This window comes from Eleutherodactylus coqui, chromosome 1 (assembly GCF_035609145.1).
Source record: "Eleutherodactylus coqui strain aEleCoq1 chromosome 1, aEleCoq1.hap1, whole genome shotgun sequence".
NCBI lineage: Eukaryota > Metazoa > Chordata > Amphibia > Anura > Eleutherodactylidae > Eleutherodactylus > Eleutherodactylus coqui.
The window spans coordinates 12644560-12671646 of NC_089837.1; the positions used below are offsets into that span (position 1 = coordinate 12644560).

A 27087-nucleotide genomic window follows, 5' to 3' on the forward strand; every position below is an offset into this window, starting at 1 on the left:
ACACTCTCCCTATAGCAGGAACAGCAGGAACAGCTCTCTCCCTGATCTCTCCCTTCGTGTGTCTGAGGCGAGCCGCGGGTGGGACTGCTTTAAATACTTGGCGGTCACTTGATCTCGCCAGCCACTCACTGCAGGAGGGTGGGATAGGGCTGGCACATCACAGGAGGAAGTGGTAATGCCTTCCATGCATGTCTATTGGCCAGAAAATGGCGCTAAACATGCAGGGAAGGAAATACAATTGACTCGAGTATCGCGTGGTGCTCGTCCCGAGTAACGAGCATCTCAAGTACCCTAATACTCGAGCGAGCATCAAGCTAGGACGAGTACGCTCGCTCATCTCTAATAATAGATATCCCCACAAATGCCTCATTTAAAAAACTACACCCCTTAATATATTCATGGAAGGGGGCAGAAGTAGTTTGACACCACAGTTTTTTTCAGGAGTTAATGCAAATTAGAGGGGAAAACTATGCCATTTTAAAGACATATTTTTTCCAGAGTGCACAGGAAAATGAGGATTTACACCTCAAAATAGATACCCCTGTTTGTCCTGAGTTCAGAAACATTAGGGCGCATTGTGGCCCTAATCCTCTGTCAGTATGCATAACGCGGCCCAAAATGAAAGGAGCAGCCGGTGGCTTTCAGAACAGACATTTTGCTTGGAGGTGTTTTAGGCCCCATTGCTCACTCGCAGAGCCCTTGAGTAGCCAAAACGATAAAGAACCCCCATGATTAACCCAATCTTAAAAAATAGACCCCTTAATGATTTCATCTAGGGGTGTACTGTGCATTTTGACCCACAGATTTTGAATCTGAGCAAAGCAGAAGGAAAAAAAAATAGATTTTACATTTTTTTGGCAATTCTATCATTTTTTTAATACATTACTCATATAAATGAAGACTTTCACCCCAATTTGCTTATGGGACACATGGCTAGGCCTTTAATAAAGGGAACACCCATTGAAATTCAGGGCGCAACTGAATAAATTCCAGGCCAATTGCTCCCTAAGGGCGCCCACCCACTGGCGATTTTTTTTCCCTGCGAAATTCGCAGCATTTTTTTCTCTGCAGGGGTCTATGGGACTTGTAATGTTAAAATCGCGATCGCGCAAAATCGCGATTTTGCGGTAAATTGCGATTTTGCGCGATCGCGATTTTAACATTACAAGTCCCATAGACCCCTGCAGAGAAAAAAATGCTGCGAATTTCGCAGGGAAAAAAAATCGCCAGTGGGTGGGCGCCCTTATGCAGGAAAAAAAAAATAACTCCCTGATTGGGATGGGCACATGGGGCATTAAAACCAGGTATCCCTCCTACGCCCATGCTTGCTGCAAACCTAACACTTTTTTGGTGGGTATTTATTGACCTCAGTGGCACGGATGGGTTGTAAAAAGCTGTCTCAAACAGAAGGCGCTCAGCAAGCTGCTCCTGGAACTACAGGGAGGCGCCCTGTCCCGGGGACTTTGTGTACATCACCCATTAAGATAGCGATCTGAATAATGCTGGACTCACACCACTGTATGTGGAGTCTCCTTGTGGAGGCCTGCAGCGGATCCCAGCTGTGACCCCGGCAGTGGCCCTGCATACCATCACATAATGTACTGTGCAAAACGGCATACTCACAGAGGCGGTTATATGCAATACGACTTTTTTTGTTTGTATTTCCCGTTGCATTGCTTAGTGATGGCGCTGGTACCTGCAGCCCATACACAAAGTAGTTGCAAATGTGCTGCGGGTATAACTACGATCAGGAAGCACAATGGGTTCTATGCTACGGAAATCTGCAGTAAGAAAGAACATGTTGCGTTCTGTTTTCTGTGAGTGGTTTACGTAATTCCCACCTGCTAATGTGAGTAGAATTGTGTAATCCAATGCATTTGGTTAATCTGTGTATTACCCCGGATCAAACACATGCAGAACCCACAAATTTCTATCTGGTCATGTAAGACTGGCCTAAGATAAATTTCTATCTTTTTATCATGTGATCGGGGACTGCTGAACGAGGCGACCGGTCACCGCACTATGCTCTCAACTATCTTTGGTTGCCAGGAGCCAGGAGATTTTAAATTTCCCTGGCCCTACCCTGCTTGCATCTGCTATCTTGCCGATGGGGATATGCACCAAAGCTGGGGAAAAGTTTGCGGATAAAGATCCTGTTAGGGACATAGCTGGAGGCCTTAGGTAAGTAATTTTACTTCCCCTCAAGTATCGGATCTGAGACGGGAAGTGAAACTTTAACTTTTTAAAAACTTTTACATGATCACCGTTTTTCTCCATTGTATAGTGGCGATCATGTGACCAGGGACTGTGCACTGTTGCCCCCTGGGAAATCTCCAGGCTCTTGGCTATGTTTGATAGCCAGGGGCAGGGAGGTTTTTGATTACTCTGGCAATACGCGGTTTTGCGCATGCATCTGCCATTTTAGCAACAGGCACATGCGCAGAAACTGGAGTAAGAACTGCAGAAAAATTTGGGGCCCCTTGGTACGTAATTTCAGGGCAGATGAAGCAAAACAAACTTTTTAGCTTTTTTTACTTTACATGATCACCATTATCCATTGGATAATGGCGATCATGTGACCGGGAACTGCATGCAGCAGTTCTTGGTGACATCTCCCTGCTCTCGGCTACTGACGCTAGCCAGGAGCAGGCAAATTGTAAATCTCCCGGGCTGCCTGGCCTTCTACGGATGGACCTGATGTTTTACATTTGGTGCTCATGTGTGAAAGGACTAGATCACTGCAAGACATTTCAGAGGACAGACATGAGTAGTTTCAGCTTCCCTCATAGATCCGATTTGCAATTGGCGCTAAAACTTTAACTTAATTTCACTTTTTGTTTTCTTTCATTCGATTGTAGTTATCCATTGGATAATGGTGATCGCATGACTGGGGGACACTATCCGTTGTTCCCCTTGACAGCTCCGGGTTTTCTGCTGCCTCTGAGAACTGACAGCAGGGTGTTATCATGTCGGCAGCCCGTGTGGCTTCAATCCTCAGGGCGAGTGTGTTTTTTTTACAACCCTAGGGATTGAAGCCCTCAAAGCCAGGACATAAAAAGACCATGGAGAGGTCACTAATGAGCTAAGTAAAATGAAAAAGTTGGCTAACAAGCCCTGTGGAGTGGTTTTCGCAACAGGTTACATGTAAGGAGGAGCAAGTGGATAAAGTCTGGTGGAAACTTAATTAAAGCGACCCTCCTGGGAAATCAGTCCAGGGACTGCAGGGGGGATTTATGGTACCTGGCGCCGTGCTTCTTCAAGCTTGGTGGCCGATCCGCTTCTTTCTGAATCCAGAGGTTTACTTCAACTATGACCGTTTAGCAAAATAATCGTAGATGAAGATGAAAGTCTGCAGTTCTATTCCACTCACCAGTCCGGTTAGAGATCTCACCCTCAGGACAGGGGGCGCAGTAGTAGCAGCATCGCTGTTGTCCTTCCATTGGGACTTTCCTGTATCCAGGGAGACAACTCTCACTACAAGCAGAGTGTGGGATCTGCAAAGAAATGTTGGAAACTTTTGTTTACAAAGAGGCATGATAAAGAATCTGATGTATCAGAACGGCCCCTGTTCTTCTGCTACAATGTGCTGGTTATCATCTATAAAACCTCCAGGGCTAGAATGCCCACCTGGCAATTGTGGAAAATGGCACATGGGCCAGTATATACATTGGATTGCCTGCTTTGTCAGTAAAAGTGGGAGTAAAGAATCTGTGATAGCTTCATCATGTGATCAGAGCATGAGAGCAGAGCTCAGCAATACGGAGCATATGTGGAGTGAAGAAGATGTGATGATGTCACCATGATGTGACATGAGGGGGCCTTCTATGGAGGACAAGAGGTGGAATGGATTCAGTTTTTCTATAGGTTGTCAGCAAATTCTTATATATACTACCGAGATTTTCCCTTTTGTCAGGTGATGCGGGCACCACTTCACGGTTCACCTCAGGAAGCAGAAAGGCAGCTCATGGAATTTGGTGTTGTGTCATACAGAGATAAGTGAACTTTTGAAAACTTTAGTTAGGCCACTTCACTGAATTTCATCAAAAGATTCGTACTGAACCGGAAGTCCATAAAACTTCTGAGGGATCTTTCATACGGGAAGGAAAAGGCTGCAGGACGCAATGCAGGCTGCTAGTGGTTTTCATTACAAAATTCTGCAGCTGCGTATTTGGCTATTTCCTATTATGTAAGTCCATCCTATATCAGAGGTCCCTAAAACTTATGTCCTTCAATGGATGTTGTACTGTTGCAACACTTGGGTCTTAGCTTCAAATCTTAGCTTCAGAGCCCAGTGTTTCACAGATTGTTAAGGCAGCAAAAATGCAGTCCCAAGCTCTCTCTCAAGACCTGAAGGTTGCGAGTTCAATCCCTGCTTGATTCAGGTAACCCGCTCAAGGTTGACTCAGCCTTCAATCCTTCTGAGATTGGTAAAATGAGTAACTAGCTTGATGGGGGGAATAAATAAATCAGACCAAAGACAACATCTGGAGGTACTTGCTTAAACTCCTTTCTGTTGTCATTGATTAGAATTGAACCTACAGTCGTGGAGCAAAAGTTTTGAGGCTGACACAAATTTTAGTTTTCACAAAGTTTGCTGTTTCAGTGTTTTTAGATCTCTTGGTTAGATGTTTCTATGTTTACTGAAGTACAATTATATGTGTATCATACGTTTCTTTACACTTTTACTGCCAAATACATGAAGTTTAGGCAAGACTCCGTGTTTACTGCATTGACACTTAACCCCTTAACGACCCCAGCCCATAGTGTTTTTACGTCCTCCCGAAGTGGGCTTTATTCTCTGAGGACGTAAAAACATGCTTCCTGCAGAGAATAATGCCCCTCGGGCTGTGGACGTGACAGCTCCATGCTGTCGGTGTCCGCAAGTAGCTGACAGCATGGAGCTGTCATTCCGGGCTGTTCGGACACCCCCCCGGCATTGCGATCGGCGCTATGCAATGGATAGCGCCGATCGCAAAAAAAGTAAATAAAAGTACACAAAAGTTAAAGATTCAGCTGCTCTGATGGATCGGATCCATCGGAGCAGCTGAAATTACTCACCCAGGTCCGGCACGCTGCTCCCCGCTCTCCTGCCGCTCCGGGGCCCGAAGCCGGTCTTCTGCACATGCGCGCCCGGCGGCATTACGTCAGCCGCATGCGCAGAAGGCCCGGCGGCGGGGGAGATTTAAAATCTCCTGGCTCCCGGATCCTGTAGGTAGCCGGGAGGCAGGAGATGTCAGCGGGGACTGCGGTGAGCGGTCCCCGGTACCGCGATCGTCGTTATCCAATGGATAGCGGCGATCGCGAAAAAGTTAAAAAAAAGTTTTTAAAAAGTCAGTTTCACCTCCCCTCATGGATCGGATCCATGAGGGGAGGTGAAAATACTCACCCCCAGTCCTCAGCGGTGTCCCGATGTCCCGGGACCCGAATCCCCGTCTGCGCATGCGCGCCCAATGATTGACATCGGTCGCGTGCACAGACGGGCTCGAGCCCCGGGAAATTTAAAATCCCTCTGCTCCTGGCTGCCATGTGTAGCTAGGAGCAGAGAGATTATACCGGGGACATGATCACTGTCATCCAATGGATGACAGTGATCATGTAAAGTGAAAAAAAAGTGTAAAAAAAGTAAAAAAAAGTTTTTAAAAGTTTAAAAAGCGTATGTTTCATCTCCCCTCATGGATCATATCCGTGAGGGAGGATGAAAGTACGTACCTAAGGCCCCCAGATTTATCCGCGGACCTTACCACAGCTTCTGCACACGCGCCCGTCGCCAAAATGGTGGGCGCATGCGCAAAAGCTGTGGATTGCCAGGATAATTTAAATTCTCCCTGCTCCTGGCTACAAAACGTAGCCAAGAGCATGGAGATTTAATGGGGGTCCGCGGTGAGCGGTTCCTGGTCATGTGTTTGCCATTATCCAATAATGGCGATCACGTAAAAGTAAAAAAAAAAAATTGAAGTTTCATTTCCCCTCACTGATGCGATCGGTGAGAGGAGATGAAACTTTTTACCGGAGGCCTGCGTATTTGAACCCCGATGCGATCTTCCTCCGTGGACCTTCCCGAATTCTGCACATGTGATTGCCGGCAAAAAGCCGGACACATGCGCAGCAGTCGGGGAGCCCAGGAAATTTAAAATCTCCTTGCTCCCAGCGACCAACGGTCACAGAGAGCCTGGAGCAGTAACGGGTGGCCTCGTTGAACGGTCCTCGGTCACGTGATAAAAAGGTAGCGATCTACCTTAGGCCGGTCTCACATGACCGCATAGGAATTACGGATTCTGCATGCGTCTGATCCACGGTATTACGCAGATCAATCGCATTGGATTACACAATTCCGCTCACATTAGCGGGTCGGAATTGCGTAATCCACTCGCAGAAAAGAGAACGCAGCAGGTTCTATTTTACTGCGGATATTTGCAACGTAGAGCCCATTGTGCTCCATGGTCGTGGATATACCCGCAGCCCATACGCAACTACGTTGTATACGGGCTGCGGGTACCCCCGTCATCGCTAAGCGACGGTGCGGGAAATACAAACAAAGGTGTACTGTGCATGACCGCCTGTGTGAGTGGGCAGTTATGCGCAGTACATTACGCAGCCGTACGCAGGGTCACAGCCGGGCTCACAGATGGGATCCGCTGTGGGCCTCCGCAAGCGGATTCCGCCTGCACCCGCGTGAGCCCGGCGTTGTTCAGACAGCTACCTGTGATACGTATTTTACAAGAAGCCCCAGGAACGCTCGCCTTCCTGCAGTTTCAGGAGCACCTTGTTGAGCGCCTTCTGTGTGAGACCGCCGCACCTCATCAAGCTTACGGAGACTCACGGAACGCCACTTTTTACACCCCATACCCACCACTGAGGTCACGAAATACCCCCAAAAAGCATGAGAGGAGGGGGGGGGATACCCGGTTTTATTGCCCCATGGGCCCATTCCAACCAGCCTCCGTAATTACCCCTGTCTTTGGAAATACTACACAGTTCACATTTTTACTTTTATCTAAGATTTGCGAACGCCAAAAAGGGCGCGGAGGGGGGGGGAATTTTTAGGGAGTCAATCTTTATTCTGTACAAATAAGCAATAGGGCCTGGAATTTATTCAGTTGTGCCCTAAAATTAAACAGGTGTTCCGTCCTTTATAGGCCTTGCCATGCGTCCTGTAAGTAGATTAGGGCCACAATGGGTATGTTTCTGAACTCGGGACAAACCGGGGTATCCATTTTGGGGTGAACGTCTTCATTCCTATGTACACTGTACAAAAAAAATGTTTTTAAATTGAAAAAATTGCCAAAAAAATTGAAAATCGTAACTTTTTCCTTCTGCTTTGCTTAGATTCATTCAAATACTGTGGGGTAAAAATACGCAGTACACCCCTAGATGAATCTGTTAAGGGGTCTAGTTTTCAAAATGGGGTCATTTGAGGGGGTTCTTTATAGTTTTGGCCGCTCAATGGCTCTATAAGTGGGCAATGGGGCCTGAAATTTATTCAGTGGTACCCTGAAATCCAACGGGTATTCCTTTCATTGTAGGCCTAGCCATGGGTCCTGTAAGTCTATTAGGGCCACAATGGGTATGTTTCTGAACACGGGACAAACAGGGGTATCCATTTTGGGGTGAAAGCCTTCATTTATATGTGTGCTGTACAAGAAAAACTGTTTTTAAATTGACACAATAGCCCAAAAAATGAAAATCCTATTTTTTTCCTTTTGCTTTGCTTGAATTTATTCAAAAACTGTGGGGTCAAAATATGCAGTACATCCCTAGATAAATTCGTTAAGGGGTCTAGTTTTCAAAATGGGGTCATTTGTGGGGGTTCTATATGGTTTTGGGCGCTCAAGAACTCTACAAGTGGGCAATGGGGCCTAAAAGGACTTCAAGCAAAATTTGTGTTCCGAAAACCACCGGTTGCTCCTTTCATTTTGGGCTCCGTTGTGTATCCAGACATAAGATTAGGGCCACAATGGGTAAGTCTCTGAACACGGGACAAACAGGGGTATGCATTTTTGGGTGCAAGTCTTCCTTCATATGTGTGCTGTACAAAAAAAGCTGTTTTTAAAATGACAGAATTGCCGAAAAAACGAAAATCACAATTTTTTCCTTTTGCTTGGTTTGAATTCATTCAAAAACTGTGGGGTCAAAATATGCAGTATACCCCTAGATAAATTCCTTAAGGGGTCTAGTTTTCAAAATGGGGTCATTTGTGGGGGTTTTCTATGGTTTTGGGTGCTCAAGAACTCTACATGTGTGCTATGGGGCCTAAAAGGACTTCAAGCAAAATTTCTGTTTTGAAAGACACTGACTACTCCTTTCATTTTGGGCCCCGTTGTGGACTCAGATATAACAATAGGGCCACAATGGGTATATTTCTGAACACGGGGGAAATAGGAGTATCCATTTTGTGGTGTAAATCCTGATTTTCATGTAAACTATAGAAAAAAAAATGTCTTTAAAATGACAGATTTGCAAAAATATGAAATTTTACTTTTTCTCCTCTAAATTGAATTAATTCGTGAAAAAAAACTGTGGGGTCAAAATACTCATGACACCCCTCAGTGAATACACTAAGGGGTGTAGTTTTTAAAATGAGGTCATTTGGGGGGGTATCTATTATTCTGACACTCATGAGCCTTTCCAATCTTGGCTTGGTATAGGAAAACAAAGTGTTCCTCAAAATGCTAAAAAGTAATGTTAAATTTGTACGTCTCCTAAATGGTTAAAAAAAAAACGAAAGTTTTTCCAATGTGCGCCCAAAATAAAGTAAACGGGTGGAAATATAAATCTTAGCAAAAATTTCTATATTATGTTTGCACATATTTAAGATATTGCAGTTGGAAATGTGAAAAAATGACGATTTTTTCAAACTTTTCCCAATTTTGGCGCTTTTAATAAATAAACACAATTTCTATCGGTCTATTTTTTCCGCCTAAATGAAGCACAACATGTGGCGAAAAAACAATGTCAGAATCGCTTGGATATGCAAAACCTTTCTGGCGTTTTTCCATGTTAAAGTGACACATGTCAGATTTGCAAAATTTGGCCTGGTCATTAAGGCGCAAACAGGCTTCAAGACCTCTGTACTTTGCCCTGGCATGCTGGATATCTTCTGGGAGAAATCCGAATAATGATTCCTATTCTTTTTGAGGATTGACCACAGATTATCAATGGGATTGAGATTTGGAAAGATTTCCAATGGCCATGGACTCAATGTTTTGTTCACTGAGCCACTTAAGTGAATAGGAACTTCACCTATAATACCAACCCTAACCACTGCAATTGGAACAGAGTGGTCTACTTCTTGCAGAGATCATCTCAGTAGCTGAATACATTGGCCCAACTGTATGGGAGGTGGAGTGGATGGTGCCCCCCCCCCCCTCCATTATTATAGTTCCTAACATCTACTGGGTTCTTGTTTAGTAACATTTTGTTTAACCCATTAGAGTCAAGTGCTGTAAATATGAGGCACTTTAAAATTTAAATTTAAAAAACATTTTTCCCCTCATGTGATAAGAGGTATTATAAAGTAGCCCCAAATGTGATGGGCAAAAAGCAGCAAAAATGATTTTGGCAGTCTATAAAAAACTAGGCCATAAAAATACCAAATGGGTCAAATCGCTAAAAAGTGTCTGGGTCTTTATGACCAAAACAGTAAGACTCCCGAAGGTTGTAGTGAAGCAGTAAGATAGCAAAAGAGGCTAACTTAGAGATATATCACTAGGACAGAGAACTGGGGAGAGTCCACACTTTTAATGAACTTTTCCAACCAGAGTAGCAGGCGATCACTGCAATATTAGCCCAGGGGGCTGTTAAAGTTTAGATGACGCAAGGTACTGGTACTACGTTCCACAAGTGCATCACCAGCTGAAACCTCTTCTGAACTAACCCTTTCAAATCCAGTGTCACAGATATTGAGATTTTCCCGCATAGCTCTATGTCAGACAAAATTTGACACATTTCAAACACAATGCAGTCCCACATATCGGACTTCCCTTCTGTATATATAGTACAGTATGCCGAGATGGGCTTGGGCAACACAATTATTTTCTATATGGTAATGAATGTGGAGGATGTACTGTATGTATATCATATTATTCGGAGGAGGGCTAAGACATGTATAGTGTTGAATAGGGCTATATTGAATGAGGAGGAGCTGTTGGGCATCTGAGTTCTCTTCTGCATATGTATTGTATAGTATTCGGAGGAAAATAGAGATGAGCGAGCACCAAAATGCTCAAATGCTCGTTGCTCGAGTCGAACTTTTCGTAATGCTCAACAGCTCGTTTCAAGTAACGAACCCCATTGAAGTCAATGGGTGACTCGAGCATTTTTGTATAGGAAACACCACAGAAACGGATAGGGAAGGGCAGGGGCAGCATGCATGCCTGCATCTGAGGCTCCCAGGTCCCACGATTAAGCCAAAATGGGGGCAAGAGTCTGGCGTCACCCCCTTAACAATTTACTTCGGACAAACCCTCATTACCAAGGCCCACACACTGGCACATCTTAGCTAAGCACCACACTACCTGCAACCAAAGACAATCACTGCCTGCGGGCGACTCCGCTGCCTCTTCTCCTGGGTTACATGCTGGCATTGCTGTCCAACCCCCCTCCCCCGCATGACCCTGTGTCCACAGCACACACAGAGATTTCCCTGCGCAGCATTCAGCTGCCCTCATGCTACATGCTCGCTTCATAGCCACACCACCCTCATGTCTACTTATAAGTGCGTACTGGATGAGGATTAACCAGAGGCACACACTGCAGAGGGTTGGCAGGGCCAGGCAGCAACCCTCTTTGAACGTGGGGGCGATAGCCCACAATGCTGTTGAGAATGGATGATAAATTGATGTACGATCATCCTCATTCCAATCCCGTGCCACCTCCGTCACAAAATTGTCAGGAGACGCATACGTGGGCATAAGGAGGACTCAGGTGCCAGCACTTTTACACATCTCCACAATTCAGCAATACTCTGTGTGGGAAGCACGTGAGCGGGCCCAGGGCCAGGCTCGGTCCCAGCCTCCATCTTGTGTGACCCAAGGTGCAGCGAGTTACATAGCAATGGGAAATCCATGTGTCCATACACAATTCATTCTGTCTAGGTGTCAGATAGCTCAACACCGCAATGGGAAGTCTTTGATTTTCTTGGGCTTGCCTATGCTGTTGGTGCACAAAGATGGTATTACACAGGAAGAAATCAGAATGCCCAAACATGGCAGAATTTCACACCGCCAAGGACCTCGGCCTCGGCCCACACTTCTGCTCTAGTCAGTCATTTTAATTGTGCCACGATAGGAAGTCTTTGTGCACCCACAGTATAGGCAAACCCCTGTAACAATTCTGTTCAAGAGTATAGGCGGACCCCAGTAACATTTCTGTAGCAAATGTGTAGGCAGACCCCTGTAAAATTTCTGCAGCAAAAGTGTAGGCAGACCCCTGTAACATTTCTATAGTAAAAGTATAGACAGACCCCAGTAACATTCATGTAGCAGAGGTATAGGCAGACCCCTATAACATTTCTGTAGTAAAAGTATGCTGTTATGTGATTGTTAAAGAGCTTGAAAAAGGTTATAATTACCGAAACGCGTTGCTTGCTGACTTATTATTATTAATAAAAAGAAGGGACGTTTCCTTAGTCTGAACGCTTTGATCCTTGGAGCGCAGATTTTTTATTTTTTCCTCTGTGCATTGTATTGACCAAGCCCCGGTTACCCGGTGTAGCATATGATATGATCCTGCGGCTCTCCGTGTGATCTCGGATGGATTAAAGACCCATTACAAGTGAACATAGATTGCGGTGTCAGCGAGGTGCCTTATTAAGGGTATCCTCGTCTGGCACCAGGTGAGTTAACACTCATTTATTGTTATCCGTATAACAGTATTTAAAGAAAACATCGGGCGCTTCTTCATAATATCCTTTGTTTCTATACGGGCATTATTTAATGCACCGGACTTTCTTTAAAGGAGATGGCGACAGATGTCACGATTGATATAATCAAAAAAGAATGGCTGTCATTACCCTATAGAGTGGAAAAAGCAGTAAGAATGAAAACAGAAAACTTGGGAGAATTAAAAACGTTCCTGTATAAGGATTTATTTACAGAATTGTGGCTCACTGAACAGAACTTGGTTTTAAATCAGAATGCAATATCTCCTAAAACCATGAAAATCCTCTTAAATGAGGTATGGAGGCATACACTTGACCTTTGCTTTCTGCTTATCTATCAGGAAAATTTGTTTGCTCCAGGAGGACTTTGAGTCTGCCTTCCCTAAAGATAAAGGTTTTTCTGATGGTTGGTTAATTATGTTGAACACATTTCCAAACCTAATGATTGAAAAAAGGAAGAATTTGTTGATATCATTACAGAACCTATTGTCTAATGTATTTTTTAACGCATCATTGCTTGTTAATTTGTCATGTTATACCAATTACATTGAAATACCATTATTGCATAAAAAAGTAGCTAAAATGGTACGTGACTATGTGGATTTTAAAAATAATCATTATTTTTCTCAAGATTATAATAGGAATAAGATTAATAATACTGAGCTCCAGGTACATTATTCATATAATAATGACCCTAGTAATAAAATTAGAAACAAAAACCGGGAAAATAAAAAAATAACAACATGGACAGGCAAAACAAAAATGTATTCTAGATCCACCTTGGCACTAACAACTCAAAGACCTATTCAAATCCAAACAATAAAAATCTTGTTAATGGTAGGAACCATAAATCTAATCTCGAGAACAATTAAAAAAAACAAGTAACACTGATAATACACCTAAAAAACAGATAATACCCGCAATGGCACCTACTGAATATAAGAGATTACTAACTAATAGGAATATTGAGTCTAGTAAGGAACATACTACCCCTTTGATTAGATTTGAACAAAAACTATTACAACTCCCTCCTTGTTCCTCTCCCCCAGATTTTTCTGGACTAAACTCCCCCTAAAATCCCCTTTGGTATCTTTTTTTAGGGGCGCACCCCAAAGTAAAACTGACAATGATCAACAACCCTGAAACTATACCAAGAAAAAAGAAAAAACGGCCACTATGATCACTACACTGCCAATAGCAAGATCAAAAATAGGTCATTAGGGGGCGTGGCCTAGATGCAGACCTGAGCGGACATGTCTTCCTGAGCTCTGCTCGCACCCGGTAACTAAAGCTACTAAAACAGCATCTCCAGCAAAGAAAAATCGGTTCAAACAAACCCTAAAGACCCCTACAACAAAGAGGCAGTACCTGGACTCCGAGAAGTGAAGCCGGGAGAGACAGAGATCTTTACAGCTCAGCAATGTCTGCGGGGGTAGAGACCCCTGGGACTTCACTGGAAGGCTTTGCAGTCCCTAGCAGTATTCCCTGCAGAGAGGAAGAAAAGAACGGAGCTCCATCGTAACCTCCGCTAAATCTCCCGGTGAGTCACTATTAATAGAAGCCCGCCGGAGCGCGGGAACGGGGTGCCATCCTAAAACCCGGCAGCCGCGGCTGAGCGCAGTGAGCAGAGAGAAAGTGAAGGAGACAGCTTATACACCCTGTCTCCCCGTGCCTCCCGACACACGCTAACCCATAGCAGCTGCCTATCTATATTAAACAGGGGGCACAAAAGAAGCAGAAGCCTGCTGAAGCGCGGGAACGGGGCACCATTTTGGACTCTAACAACCGCGGCTGAACGCAGCGTGCAGAAAGAAGGGAAGGAGACATTATCAGCCCACATGTTGTCTCCCCGAACACCCTGCTACAACACAGCCAACCACAGCTGTTCACTTATATAAAACAGCTGAGATCGGGAAAACTCACTGACAGCGCTAGTCAGAGAACTGATAACAGAGACAATAGCTCTGAGACAATTAAGTGCCAGCGATAGGGCTTCTGGAGACCGTGGCCCCCTGCACTGAAGCTTCCAGATTGAGCTCCCTTGAAGCAGTGTAAGCTGAAATAAGCTTTAGGGCGCCTACCCACTGGCGTTGCCGATTTTCGTGCGTGAAAAATGCAGCGTTTTTCACGCGTTTTCTGCACGTTTTCCGTGCGTTTTTCGCGCTTTTTTCGTTAATTTCCATTGACAATCATGGGTGCATTAAGAGAAAAATAAGGAGACATATGCAACTGACAGTTCCTATGTGAAAAATTGCAACGAAACGAAAAAAAAAACCCAAATGGACAAGAATACATTCTATGCTAATTGCTCTTCAGAAAAAACGCAAAACGCAATTTAGCATTGCAGGAAAAAAAATCGCCAGTGGGTAGGCACCCTTAAATTGAGACGGTCACTGTCCTGCCTTCGCTATACTTGATCCTAATAGAAAGCTCTTTTGAGGGAGGAGGGGCCTGATAGAGAACCAGAACAGTCATATGACAAAGAGCCTTGCCAGCCTACAGTCCTCGCAGTGCCCAAGAGAGACCTTAACCCCTCCAAAAACATCCAAAAACAGCCCGATGGTCCTCTGCAACAAAATGCCTAAAAGAAGAAACACCAAAACGCCACTCAACAAAGTCTCGGACTTTTTTACCATCTGCGGACCGAGGAGGCAGGGACCGATAAGCAAAGAGGGCTCCCCCTCGCCTCCAAGCCCCAGAGAAAACACATGGGTTTCTCCCTCTCGGTCACCCGGCCTGAGAGGATAAAACGCTGACCGAGAAATACAATGTGAAGAGACACCGAAGTCCACATCCAGAAGAGGGGTGAGTGATTCTTCTGGGAGGGGAGTGCTGGGGCTGCTCCACAAAGCTGCAAAATGGCGCTGTCGGGTTCGCAGCCGTCATCTTCCCTCTCCACTCCTTTATCAAGCCCTGAAAAACAGCGACCCCGACTCTCTTCACATACTAACCAACAGCAAGAAGACCCCACATTGGAGCCTGACCCTATTATAAGTGTCCCATCTTCTAATATGCTAGCTACGCAAGATTTTATTAAACAAATGATCCTAGCCTTAAGGGGATCTTTGCAAAAGGACATTAAGTCTCTGTCAAACACTTCTATAACAGATCTAGAAGAGAGGACCAACCATATTGAAACCAAAATGGGAGAAGTAACTACATCCCGCAACAAGTTAATAGATGCACACTACTCCCTGGAGGAGGAAGTAGCAGACATAAAGAAAAAACTTACAGATCTGGAAGATAGGAGCAGGAGGTGTAACGTTAAGTTTAGAGGCATCCCAGAGAGTGTCCCACAGCATGATCTAAAAAGCTTCCTCACCAAGCTAATCAAAAGCATCCTTCCAGACGCCTCAGAATTAGATTGCACTATTGATAGAGCGCACAGATTACTTTCTACCAGACTCAGTTCCAAGAGACGTAATCGCCAAATTTCATTTTTACCATATAAAGGATGCTCTGATGACAGCTTCAAGAAAGCAGGGCACCCTACCATCTCCATTTTCAAATATAAGCCTTTTCACTGACCTGTCACAAAATACTATCCAAGCAAGAAAGGCTTTTTCTCTAATCACCTCATCTCTGAGAGCTGCAAAAATTCCCTACAAATGGGGCTTTCCTGCAAAAATAATAGTCCACAAGGATAACGCAGTGCATGCTCTAAATTCACCACAAGATGACACAAATGTCCTTTCCAAGTGGAATATCTTACTACCAGAAGAGCCACAGTCAGGCAAACCTCAGAGACCCCAGAGGTCCTCTCAGCGCCGCACGCTTCCTTCTACTCCACCATGAAAACAGCAACAACATCACAAGTTTCTTCCTCATATGATGCTGGACACATTTTTCGCTGACCTTCAATACCGGGCTGATGGTCTACAAGCCGAACTTCCCCCCCCCCCCCCCCCCCCCATAATGGGTTTCAGGTTTTTATACCTGCTCTTATCTTAAGTTTTTTTTTTTGTTTTTTTTTGTTTATTAAATTTTTATTGAGGAATACGAATATTACAAAAACATAAACATGGATCAGATAAGAGGCAGTATTTGTTACAGCACGACATTGTAAACATTGCTAATCTCTTCTGACAGATTCTTTTATCATCCTCAGTAATTTTTTTAATAAGTACAACATCGACTATATATAACTGAGTATTACACCTATGTAGGTTCTGGTAAGTAAATATATTGCCAAGCTGCATGAATTCAGATTCCAATTCTCTAGATGTGTATTATTTAAAGGGAACATAAAAATCACATAACACAACTTATAACATAGTAACCAACAAGGTAAGAAAAAGGCATCATAGATTGGTCACTTATAACTAGTTATATAGGATCTCTCCACGCGCTCCACATCTCCTCATAGTTCAGTATATTATTTTCTCTGAACGCCAGCCATCTCTCAAACACCTTTTGTTCAGCCATCCTGACAACAAATTCGTGTACCCCTGGGGAATCTAGTTTCTTCCAGTGTTTCGCAATTATAGCCTTTGCCGTCATCAAAGCATGGCCTATTAATTTTCTAGAAGGGGGAGGGAAAACTTCCAAACCCACCAAAAGCAAGACCTGCTCCGCTTTCCAGCTAGTCTGTGAATGAAGACTCCTGTCCAGGAGACTCAACACTCCACGCCAATAGACCTGTAATTTTGGGCAAGTCCAAAAAATGTGAGATAGGGTTCCCCTATCTCCACACTCTCTCCAGCAGGTTCCATCTCCTCTACGAAATCTGTTACTAATTAGGGCTGGGGAGTAATACCATCGCATATTAGTCTTCATTTGTACCTCAAGAATTCCCATCCCCTTAGTTGCTTTCCCAGCTAGCTTGAACGCAGCGTTCCAATTATCTACTGGGATGGTTGTCTTTAGTTCCCTCTCCCAATTCAGCATATGCATCTTTTTAGATAGAGTATTGTTGCCTGTTAATATATCATAAAAGGGCCTCGTCTCAGATTTATCCAGCGCGGAACAGGTAGAAATTTTCTCTATTATTTCGTGCGGAATCTTGATTGTATGTAATTGGGATTTGTGTAGGAAGTGAACAATTCTCATGTATCTGTATGAGTCTTGTGGAGGTAGACTGTATTGGGAGGCCAACAGCCTGAAGGGCTTCACCTCCTTGTCTAGCAATAAATCCGTTATTAATGTTATACCTTTGTTTTTCCAATCTTTTACCTCCAAATCTGGGAGGAACAGGCATAATGTCTCGAGAGGAATCTGCGGAACCTCTAATTCGCCCTGTGTGGCTAATTTTACAGTTAGATCTTTCCAAACCGTAAGAGAGGCATACGTGGTAGGGGAAAGGTAGTTTGCGGTAGTTATTAAGTTAATTGGCATGTTCACGTGGCCTGACATGCTTTCCAGAGAGGCCGCCACAAGCATTGGTCTGCACGAGCTGAGTTTTACTAAGTGGCTTTCCATACTCGCCCAGCCCATTCTATCATCCTGCGAAAGCCACCCTCTGGTTTGATTCAATAGAGCGGCCTTATAGTAATTCTTCACACATGGAATGTCCACTCCTCCCTTAGATCGGTGCATAGCCAGTATGGACAACGCCAGTCGGGGCTTTTTACCTTCCCATATGAAGTTTGACATTTGCTTCTGAAATTTAGATAAAGTACCCGATGAGATATTAATCGGCAGAACACGGAAGAAGTACAGGATCTTAGGAAATATTTTCATTTTAAAGGTCATCACTCTGCCGTACCATGACAGGTTAAGCCTGGCCAGGCGGTCTAGATCATTTTGAATGGAGGTCAGCAATGGTGGGAAGTTAACTCTCTCCAGGTCCTTCGTATCAGGAGACAGACAAATTCCCAAATAAGGGAGCTCTCCCTCCCTCCACTGAAAGGGGTACTCCTTCTTTATAGAATTCCTCAAGTCCCTCGAAACATTCACTCCCATAATCAGGGACTTATCAACGTTCAATTTATATTGCGAAACCTCGCCGAATTCCTGGAGGACACGCTGAACTGCCCTCAGAGAGCCAAGCGGGTTCGACAGAGTGAGAATCACATCATCTGCGAACAGTCCGATCTTGTGCTGGCGAAGATTCAGCGATATCCCCCTAATCTCCAGCGAAGTTCTAATGGCCTCAGCCAACGGTTCAATCGAGAGGACATATAGTATAGGAGACAGCGGGCAGCCCTGCCTCGTGCCGTTAGTTATTTTGAACGGCCCAGACAGAGTCCCATCCACCAACACCCTAGCAGAGGGTGATGAGTACAGGGCACGAATAGCCCGCTGTATTCCCTCTCCCAGTCCAAACCTTCCCAGTGTCAAAAACATGTAGTCCCAGTGGACACGATCGAAAGCCTTTTCGGCATCAAGTGCGAGCATGACCACTGGGAGGCGGGAAGTTTTCAAGGAGTGAAGGAGGTTGATAACTCTGCGGGTGCCATCCGATGCCTGCCTACCCTTCACAAACCCAACCTGATCGGGATGGATGATCTCAGGGAGTACCTCTAGAAGTCTCCCCGCCAGGATCTTTGAGTATATTTTTGCATCTACGTTTAATAAGGAGATGGGTCTGAAGTTGACTGGGTCATCAGGGGGCTTGCCAGTTTTGGGAAGCACTATTATGGTTGCCTGAAGGGTTTCCTCCGGGAACGCGCCATTGCGCATGGCCAAATTAAAGTGTTGAGTTAGGTGAGGGGCCAATATTCCCTGGAACAGCTTATAATATTCGGCCGAAAAGCCGTCAGGGCCTGGAGCTTTTTGGTTTTTCATTATTGGAATGGTGTCTAGAACCTCTGTCAGAGATATTTCTTTATCTAGTTTGGCCGTCTGTGATACAGAGATTTTAGGGAGTGATATTTTGTTTAGAAATTTCTCTATCACCTTTTTATGTGGTTGATTTATGGATTTGTCGTCTTTCAAGTTATACAAATCTTTATAGTATGAGCTAAATCTCTCTGCGATCTGTTTTGGGTGGGAGAGTTTGAGTTCTTTCTTTTTTGAGCTCCACACGTACGGGATTTTAGATTTAATAACCTTTTTTTTAACTAGCGAAGCCATCAGCTTTGTAGGTTTATTTAATGAGGAATATAAGTTAGCTTTATTTATGGAAGTTTCTTTTTCGAAGTCTCCTTGTAGGGTTTTTCGAAGGTCTAACCTAGCATTAAGGAGTTTGTTATGGGAAAACGTGGAGGGAGATACTTGGAGTTCCTTCTCCAACGAGTGGATACTGGCGACCAAAGACTCGATCTTGTCGCGTTTCATTCTTTTGTATTTGGCACCTAGTTTTATAAGTACCCCTCTTATAAACGCTTTATGGGAGTTCCATAAAGTATGTGGGTTTACATCAGGGGTGGCATTTATGGCAAAGAACTCCTCTAAACTTGACCTGATCTCTTTTTTATATTCGGGGACTTTCAAAAGGTACACGTTATTCTTCCACGTCTTGGCCCTCTGGCTGGAGATGCCCAAGTGGATTGACATGGTTATCGGCGCGTGGTCAGACCACGTTGCCGTGCCTATATTTGCTGATGCCACTGAGGCAATTATTTGCTTGTCGACCAGGCACAGGTCTATACGCGAAAATGATCTATGACGGTGGGAATAGAAGGTGTATTCTTTTGCCGATGCGTTCAAGCAGCGGAAGGTATCATACAAAGCCATCTCTCGTATCCAGCGGCCCAGGGGAGAATCTTTTTTGTGTGACCCTGAGTGGAGTCCATTTTGCCATCAGGCACCGAGTTAAAATCCCCACAGAGGATCAGTGGGCCTTTGGAAACCTTGCGGATTTTTTTCATAAGCTTGTTTAGGAAATGGACTTGTTTTGTATTAGGGGCATAAATATTTGAGTGTGACCTGTGTACCTCTCATGTTCCCCACCAGTATTATGAAGCGACCCTTAGGGTCACATATCTGGGTGTCAATTTTGAACGTTGTAGAGTCCCTGACAGCGACCATAACCCCGGCGTGTTTCTTAGGGGCACAAGCATACACTAAGTGGGGAAATTTCCTATGTGTCATAAGCCTACTGTCCGACTCAAGCAAGTGTGTTTCCTGAATACAGACCAGATCAGCGTTGTGGTGCAGAGCTTCCCTCCAAACCGCCCTTCGTTTGTTCGGCGAGTTTAAGCCATTAACGTTCAGAGACAGTACTTTCAGCGCCATTCACCCATAAGAAGCAGGACGGAGCTAGGAGCAAGAGATCCAGCATAGTAGGTGATGCCTATCAAGAGATTGTAAACAAAACTAGGGAAACAAAAACTGGTTATGCAAATAAAAGGGTAGTCATAACGCACGGTTATCGAACATCTTGATAAAGTGCAAACCAACAAAAGGGTACAATAAGACATGACTAGGCAAGTCGGAACTTGCAGTTTTGTTACGGGGAACGACAGTTCGCGTAGGAGTGAGAAAGAAGGAGCATCACTCACACCTGTGGGAACAAAATACTGTCGGGCTCCGTGGATAGTGTAACATTCTTTGGCAAGAAATCAGGAAATGGCAAATCCTTTGTGAAACTTTGAAGAGAGGAGTCAGGTGTTTCGAGCTCCATTTCTTTGGTTTCTTCCCGATTCCCCGGCAGGACGAGGAGGTGGGAGGTCTCTCGCCTCTAAACCCCACACTTTCAGAGTGGCTTTGGCCGCAGTAGGATCAAGAAAAACGTGAGAAGCGTTCTCCTTTGTCACAATTATCTTGGTGGGAAAACCCCATCTGTATTGAATTTTTGCCTCTCTTAAAGCTAAAGTTACTCCCGCGAAGCTTCGCCTCGCTTCCATCGTAGCCTGGGATAAATCGATGAATAGACGTATGTCTGTATATGGACTCGGCAGGACCCCCATTTTTCTTGCAGTTTGCATGAGAGTCTCTTTTGTGCTGAAATAATGGAAGCGTACTATGGTATCCCTCGGGCTGTTATCTCTCAGGAATTTAGGTAGTGGGAGTCTGTGCGCCCTGTCAATTTTGAGCTCTTGCACAGGGGTGTTTGGTAGAACTTTTTGAGTTAAGCGCGTGACATAATCCATCAGTTCGGAATTCGCAATTTTTTCCGGGACCCCTCTTATTTTAACATTGTTGCGCCTATTTCTGTCCTCAAAGTCACTTATTTTGTTTTGTAACTTGGTGACCAGACCTTCCAAGTCGTAGTGGGCATCAATCAGAGCATTATGGGATTTGACCATTTCATCCATTTTATGCTCAGTGTTGTTAATTCTGCTGTTAACTTCTAGTACTGAGGAATCCACATGCTGGGTAAGACTCTTTAAATCAGTTTGAATCGTGTGCCTTAGGGCTAAGATGGCCTCTTTAATGTACAATTCTGAAGCGGGTCTTTCTGTAGCGGCTAAGTTGCTTATTTCCCCATCTAAAGCAGTTATAGGGGGAGCCTCTTCCATATTCTCCTCTTCCCTGTCTTCTGTTAATTTCTGACGTTGTTTGGCAGGGCTGCTGGAAGCCGAGGCAGGCTGGCCTCTCTGCAGAGGTGCCGCCGCCATTTTGTTTTTTATGCTGCGGCTGAGGGGGAGACTTATTTTTGTTTTATGTTCTCCCCTATTCTGTTTTTCCCCTTGTTCCGGTCCCCCTGACTGTTCCCCGACGTTAGGAATAACCTCCCTACAAAGGGGCTGAGGTTCGGAGGGGTCTGGGGAGCTTCTTACCGGAGTGCCAGCTGCCGGCATATCTTCTTCCTCCGCCGCCATTACAGGGAGCTGAGCGCGCTGGCCGAAAAACTCCTCCAACCTCGTCGGCTGCGCTTTGGAAGCTCTCCTCCTGGATGCTGCCATGTGCCCTGGAGTTTCTTCTTGCCGGTGTACGGTAAAGTGAGCCCTCCGGTATGCTGTGAAAGTCGCTGAGTGAAGCAGCCGAGCGGAGACTAGTTAAGCACGGCCGTCTCGGTCTCTCTCCAGGCCACGCCCCCCGCTCTTATCTTAAGTTTTAACTGTTTAATTTTACAGTTTTATTGCTCTTTCCTTGGAGGGCTCTTATTGATGTTTTCACATAATAAGATAGATTATCTTAAGTATGCTCTCACAAATAACATGAACAATGAAACTTGTATATTGTTTAATGATAACAGGCATATTTCTGTTTTCGCCTGAATCTTTGTTTTAAGATCGTTTATCTGCTATGCTGCTAATGTATCCCAAACAAATACACTCACAACCCACTTTAACAATGCATATAAATATCTGCTCCCAGAACGTTAGGGGATTAAATTCCCCATTCAAACGCTCAATGGTCTGGAAGGATGCTAAAGCGACCAAAATAGACATCTTATGTTTGCAAGAAACGCATTTTGCCCATCAGTCTTGCCCTAAATTTTCAAATAAACAATACCCGCATATTTACTTCTCAAATGCCCATAAAAAACACGCTGGAGTACTGATTGCCCTGAGAGATAGTCTTCATTTCTCTCTTAATAAACAAATTTCAGATGACAAGGGAAGATACCTGATACTACAGGGTACCATAGATAATTCACCAATTACTTTGGTGAACATTTATGCACCTCAGAAATCCCAAATCTCCTTCCTAAACAAAGTAATAAAGAAGATCAGAAAAGTCCTTATAGGCAAATTATTATTATGTGGGGACTTCAACATAATAGCCGACAAAAAGGTGGACTCCACTGCATCCATTAGGAATGTCCCGGTTCTTCACCCTTGGTTACATAGAGAAGGTTTATACGACACATTTAGATGTCTCAATTCCTCTTCTAGGGAATTTACCTTCTTCTCCCCAAGGCATAAAACTTACTCGAGGATAGATATGTTCTTGGTGGATAGAGGAACCCTCACTTCAATAACTGACTCCACGATTGGAGTCTCCACTTGGTCTGATCATGCGCCGATATACATAAAATTAAACGTAGGCGCCCCCTGTACCCTATCAAAAATGTGGCGAAACGATACCAACCTGTACAACATCCCTGAGAATCAAAAAATTATCAGCAAAGCTTTAGAGGAATACTTCTCTTTTAACTCCACATCTGATGTAAGTAACGCCACGTTGTGGAATGCCCACAAGGTAGTTATAAGAGGGGTGCTAATAAAACTCAAAATACAACAAAATAAAAACTAACGAGAAAAGATAGACCTTCTATTGGGAAAAATAAAAAAATTGGAATCTCTCCACCAGAAATCTCCACAAAACGATCACCTAATAGAGCTATCCTCCCTGAGGAGGGAATTAAAAAAAAGCGCTTCTAGACAATTACAATAGGGGCCTGACTTACTTTAAAGCAAACTTCTACTCTTACATGGATAAGCCCTCAAAATTGATGGCTAACCTTGTCCAAAAAAAACAATTAAAAACAAAAATCCCATTTATCACTAGCAAAAATGCCCCCCATGATAAAATCTCCCACCCTCCGCGGATAGCTGAACAGTTCAGGGAATATTAAAACAGCCTTTACAACCTTAAAGATAACCTTAACACTTTTCAGCCCACCCCAGAGACACATTAAACAAACCAATATCAAAACTAGAAATACATAAGGCCATACAAAATCTAAAAAACCACAAATCCCCAGGACCTAATGGTCTTTCAAATGAGTACTATAATAACTTTGCTCAACTATTATCCCCTCACCTAGATTCACTATTTAATGAGGTGATGGAACAGGGCTCTATGCACGAAGAGATACTTAAAGCCACTATCGTCACCATACCCAAACCAGGCAAATCCCCTACAACTCCAGAAAATTTCAGGCCTATTTCCCTCCTGAACTCCGACCAAAAAAAAAATGCTAAAATTTTGGCCAGCAGACTACTGGAGGTTTTGCCCATGGTCATTCATAATGACCAAGTGGGCTTTATGAAAGGAAGAGGTGCCACAGATGGTACTCGTAAGATACAGAATTTGCTGGAGCAGATCGCCTCGAGTCGGACGCCTTCTCTTCTCCTTTCCCTGGATGCAGAGAAGGCATTCGATAGAGTACATCGGGGCTTCGCATTTGAAGTGCTCCAGAGGTTTGGGGTGGGCGAGGGCTTCCTGTGTGCAGTCCAAGCTTTATACACAAAACCCTCGGCCAAAGTTTTGGTTGACGGGGTACTGTCCTCGTCTCTCTATATATCCAATGGTACTCGACAGGTGTGTCCCCTATCCCCATTGTTGTTTGTCATGACAATAGCACCCCTCGCAGAAATGATTAGAACCTCCCTGGAGATCAGAGGTGTATCAATGGGCTTAAGACAACACAAAATCGGCCTTTTCGCCGATGACATCATCATAACCATGACAGACCCTATTAACTCCCTGAGAGGGGTAAACAACTGCATCACCCAATACAGCAATGCCTCTCTATACAAACTAAACTCTGACAAATCCCTGATAATGGGAATTAATGTAGAAACTGATTTAAAAATGGATATACAGAGGGAGTTCCCCTTCCAATGGAAAACTGAAATATCGTACCTAGGCACCAAGATATGTCAAAACCTATCTGAAACAATTTCCGTAAATTTTGATCCCCTATATATCTCTCTTCAAGCAGAGATGGAAGAAATGAGCAAAAAGGAACCTTCATGGTTTGGCAGAATGGCACTTTATAAAATGTTAATTCTCCCGAAAATCTTATACCTTTTCCGTACACTGTCCTATCCAATTCCCCTGTCCACGATTCAAAAATTCCAGAAGCAGCTACTCAATTTTATTTGGTGTGATAAAAAACCGAGATTAGCGGCAGCAATATTATACCAGCATAAGAAACAGGGGGGTCTTGGTGTGCCCAACCTCCAAACCTATTACAAAGCTTCTCTCTTAAGCCAATCTGGTGCCTGGCTGAAATCTCGGCCAGCTCCATCCTGGTGCCATATAGAGAAAAATAGAAACGGAGACAGACACGTAGGCTCTTTGATTAAGGCCTCCATCCTTGGAGCTCTGGTCCCCAGGATTTCACCACCACTATATCCCCGAAGTATCTCTCTACTAATGTCAAGCACCCTTCAATATTGTAACCAACTAGCACTTGGGTGTGAGGCTGACTCCAGAGACCCTCCAATTGAACTTCCAATTGAAATTCTTTCTTACTTCATTCGGGATTTAAATTTAAACAAATGGACAACTAGGGGAGTTAAAACCATCTCTGACATTTTGAATAAAAACAAACCTCTTTCCTTTCAGGAAATTCAAAACAAATTCAATATGCCAGATTCAGAAGCTTTTTCATATATAAAAAATCTCTCCTTTCTCAAACACGCTGATATATACAATTTCTCTTTCCCGAAAGAATTGGAAGTCATATTTACCAAGTGCAAAACCTCCCAAGCTTCCCAAATCAAAACCTTCTACAGCGCAATTACCCAAAATACCAATAGATCAAAAAAGAGACACCTTCTAAATTGGGAACAGACAATAAAAGAAAACATACCATTCCCAATGTGGTTGAGTGCCTTTGAATGGGCTAATAAAGCCACTCTCTCTGCCAACATTCTCCAAACACATTACAAAGTATTAATTAACTGGTACTATACTCCCTCAAAAATGGCACATTTTTTTCCGACCCATTCCAACTCATGCTGGAGAGACTGCGGCCAAGTAGGCACCCTATATCACCTGTTTTGGGATTGTCCCCAAATCCGTAACTATTGGAAGGAAGTATTTAATAACATACAATCCATAACTGGCATTCGTCTTGGGTGTTCGCCTCAATTGGCACTCCTTCTTATCGGCTGCCAGGAAATACCAAAAAAGAAAAGAAAATGGATATGCCACTTCCTGTTGACCGCCAAAAGCATGATAGCCAAAAAGTGGAGGAAAGCTTCTCCCCCCTTGATTGGGGACCTCTTGGGCGCAGTTTCAAACCACTACTGTTACGAAAAAAAATATGCAAAATTTAACAACTGTCTTTCTAAATTTGGCAGCATTTGGAATAATTGGCAGCAATTCGAACTAAAAAATAAGTTCTGACATGTTCAAAATTGTTTAGTAGAGATGAGCGAGCACCAAAATGCTCGAGTAACGAACCCCATTGAAGTCAATGGGCGACTTGAGCATTTTTGTATATCGCCGATGCTCGCTAAGGTTTTCATTTGTGAAAATCTGGGAAATTCAAGAAAGTGATGGGAACAACACAGCAACGGATAGGGCAGGCGAGGGTCTACATGTTGGGCTGCATCTCAAGTTCACAGGTCCCACTATTAAGCCACAATAGCGGCAACAGAGGGCCCCCCCGTCCCAACAATTTTTACTTCTGAAAAACCCTTATTAGCAAGGCATACCTTAGCTAAGCACCACACTACCTCCAACAAAGCACAATCACTGCCTGCGTGACACTCCGCTGCCACTTTTCCTGGGTTACATGCTGCCCAACCCCCCCCCCCCCCCGCACGACCCAGTGTCCACAGCGCACACCAAAGTCTCCCTGCGCAGCCTTCAGCTGCCCTCATGCCACACGCTGGCCTCATAGCCACACCATCCTCATGTCTATTTATAAGTGCGTCTGCCATGAGGAGGAACCGCAGGCACACACTGCAGAGGGTTGGCAGGACCAGGCAGTGACCCTCTTTAAAAGGTGCGGGGTGATAACCCACAATGCTGTACAGAAGCAATGAGAACTTCAATCCTGTGCCACCTCCATCAGGAGCTGCAAACGTGGGCATAGCAATGGGGAATCCATGTGCCACAAAGTATTCATTCTGTCAAGGTGTCGCATAGCTCAATCCACACTGCAAGGGGAAAGCCGTCAGCGCTCTGCCCTCTACCCAAGTCAGTCAGTGCCTTTGTGCCAGACAGGTCAAACACCGCGATGGGAACTAAGTTTGCACCAACAGCATAGGGGGTCCTAGGAAGCCCAAGACATGAACAAAAAATTGATCTGAGCGGCCAAACATGGCAGACTTGCACCGTGCCCACGACATAGGCCTCGGCCCACAGCTTCAGCAATCCTAGGCAGGAAGCGGACTTTCACTGCACCAAGGACCTAGGCCTCTGCACAAGCCCTCAGCAATCGCGGGACTACAGCGGACTCCTAAGCTAGCGTAGCTGTGCACGTCTCATTAGCGCTGTATTGCTCCTGTAGTTTGTCCCAATGCAGTGCCCCGGATAGTAGAGCTAACGTCAGATTAAATACAGGTGGGCTTCGGCCCACACTGCATGCCCCAGTCAGACCGGGGTTTTTTATAAATAGTCACAGGCAGATACAACTCCGCAATGGGAATTCCGTGTGCACCCACAGCATGGTGGCTCCCTGGAACCCACCGGCTGTACATAAATGTATCCCATTGCAGTGCCCTGGACAGCAGAGCTAACGTCAGATTAAA

General features: G+C 44.5%; 1 protein-coding gene across 1 annotated transcript in view; it reads right to left on the reverse strand.

Moving 5' to 3' along the window:
• LOC136613175 (vomeronasal type-2 receptor 116-like) overlaps window positions 1-27087 on the reverse strand; it is a 103996-nt gene that overhangs the window by 35465 nt on the left and 41444 nt on the right. Inside the window, exon 6 of the mRNA XM_066594068.1 lies at window positions 3371-3494. Coding sequence (XP_066450165.1) covers window positions 3371-3494 — 124 coding nt within the window. The remainder of the gene's footprint in view (window positions 1-3370; window positions 3495-27087) is intronic.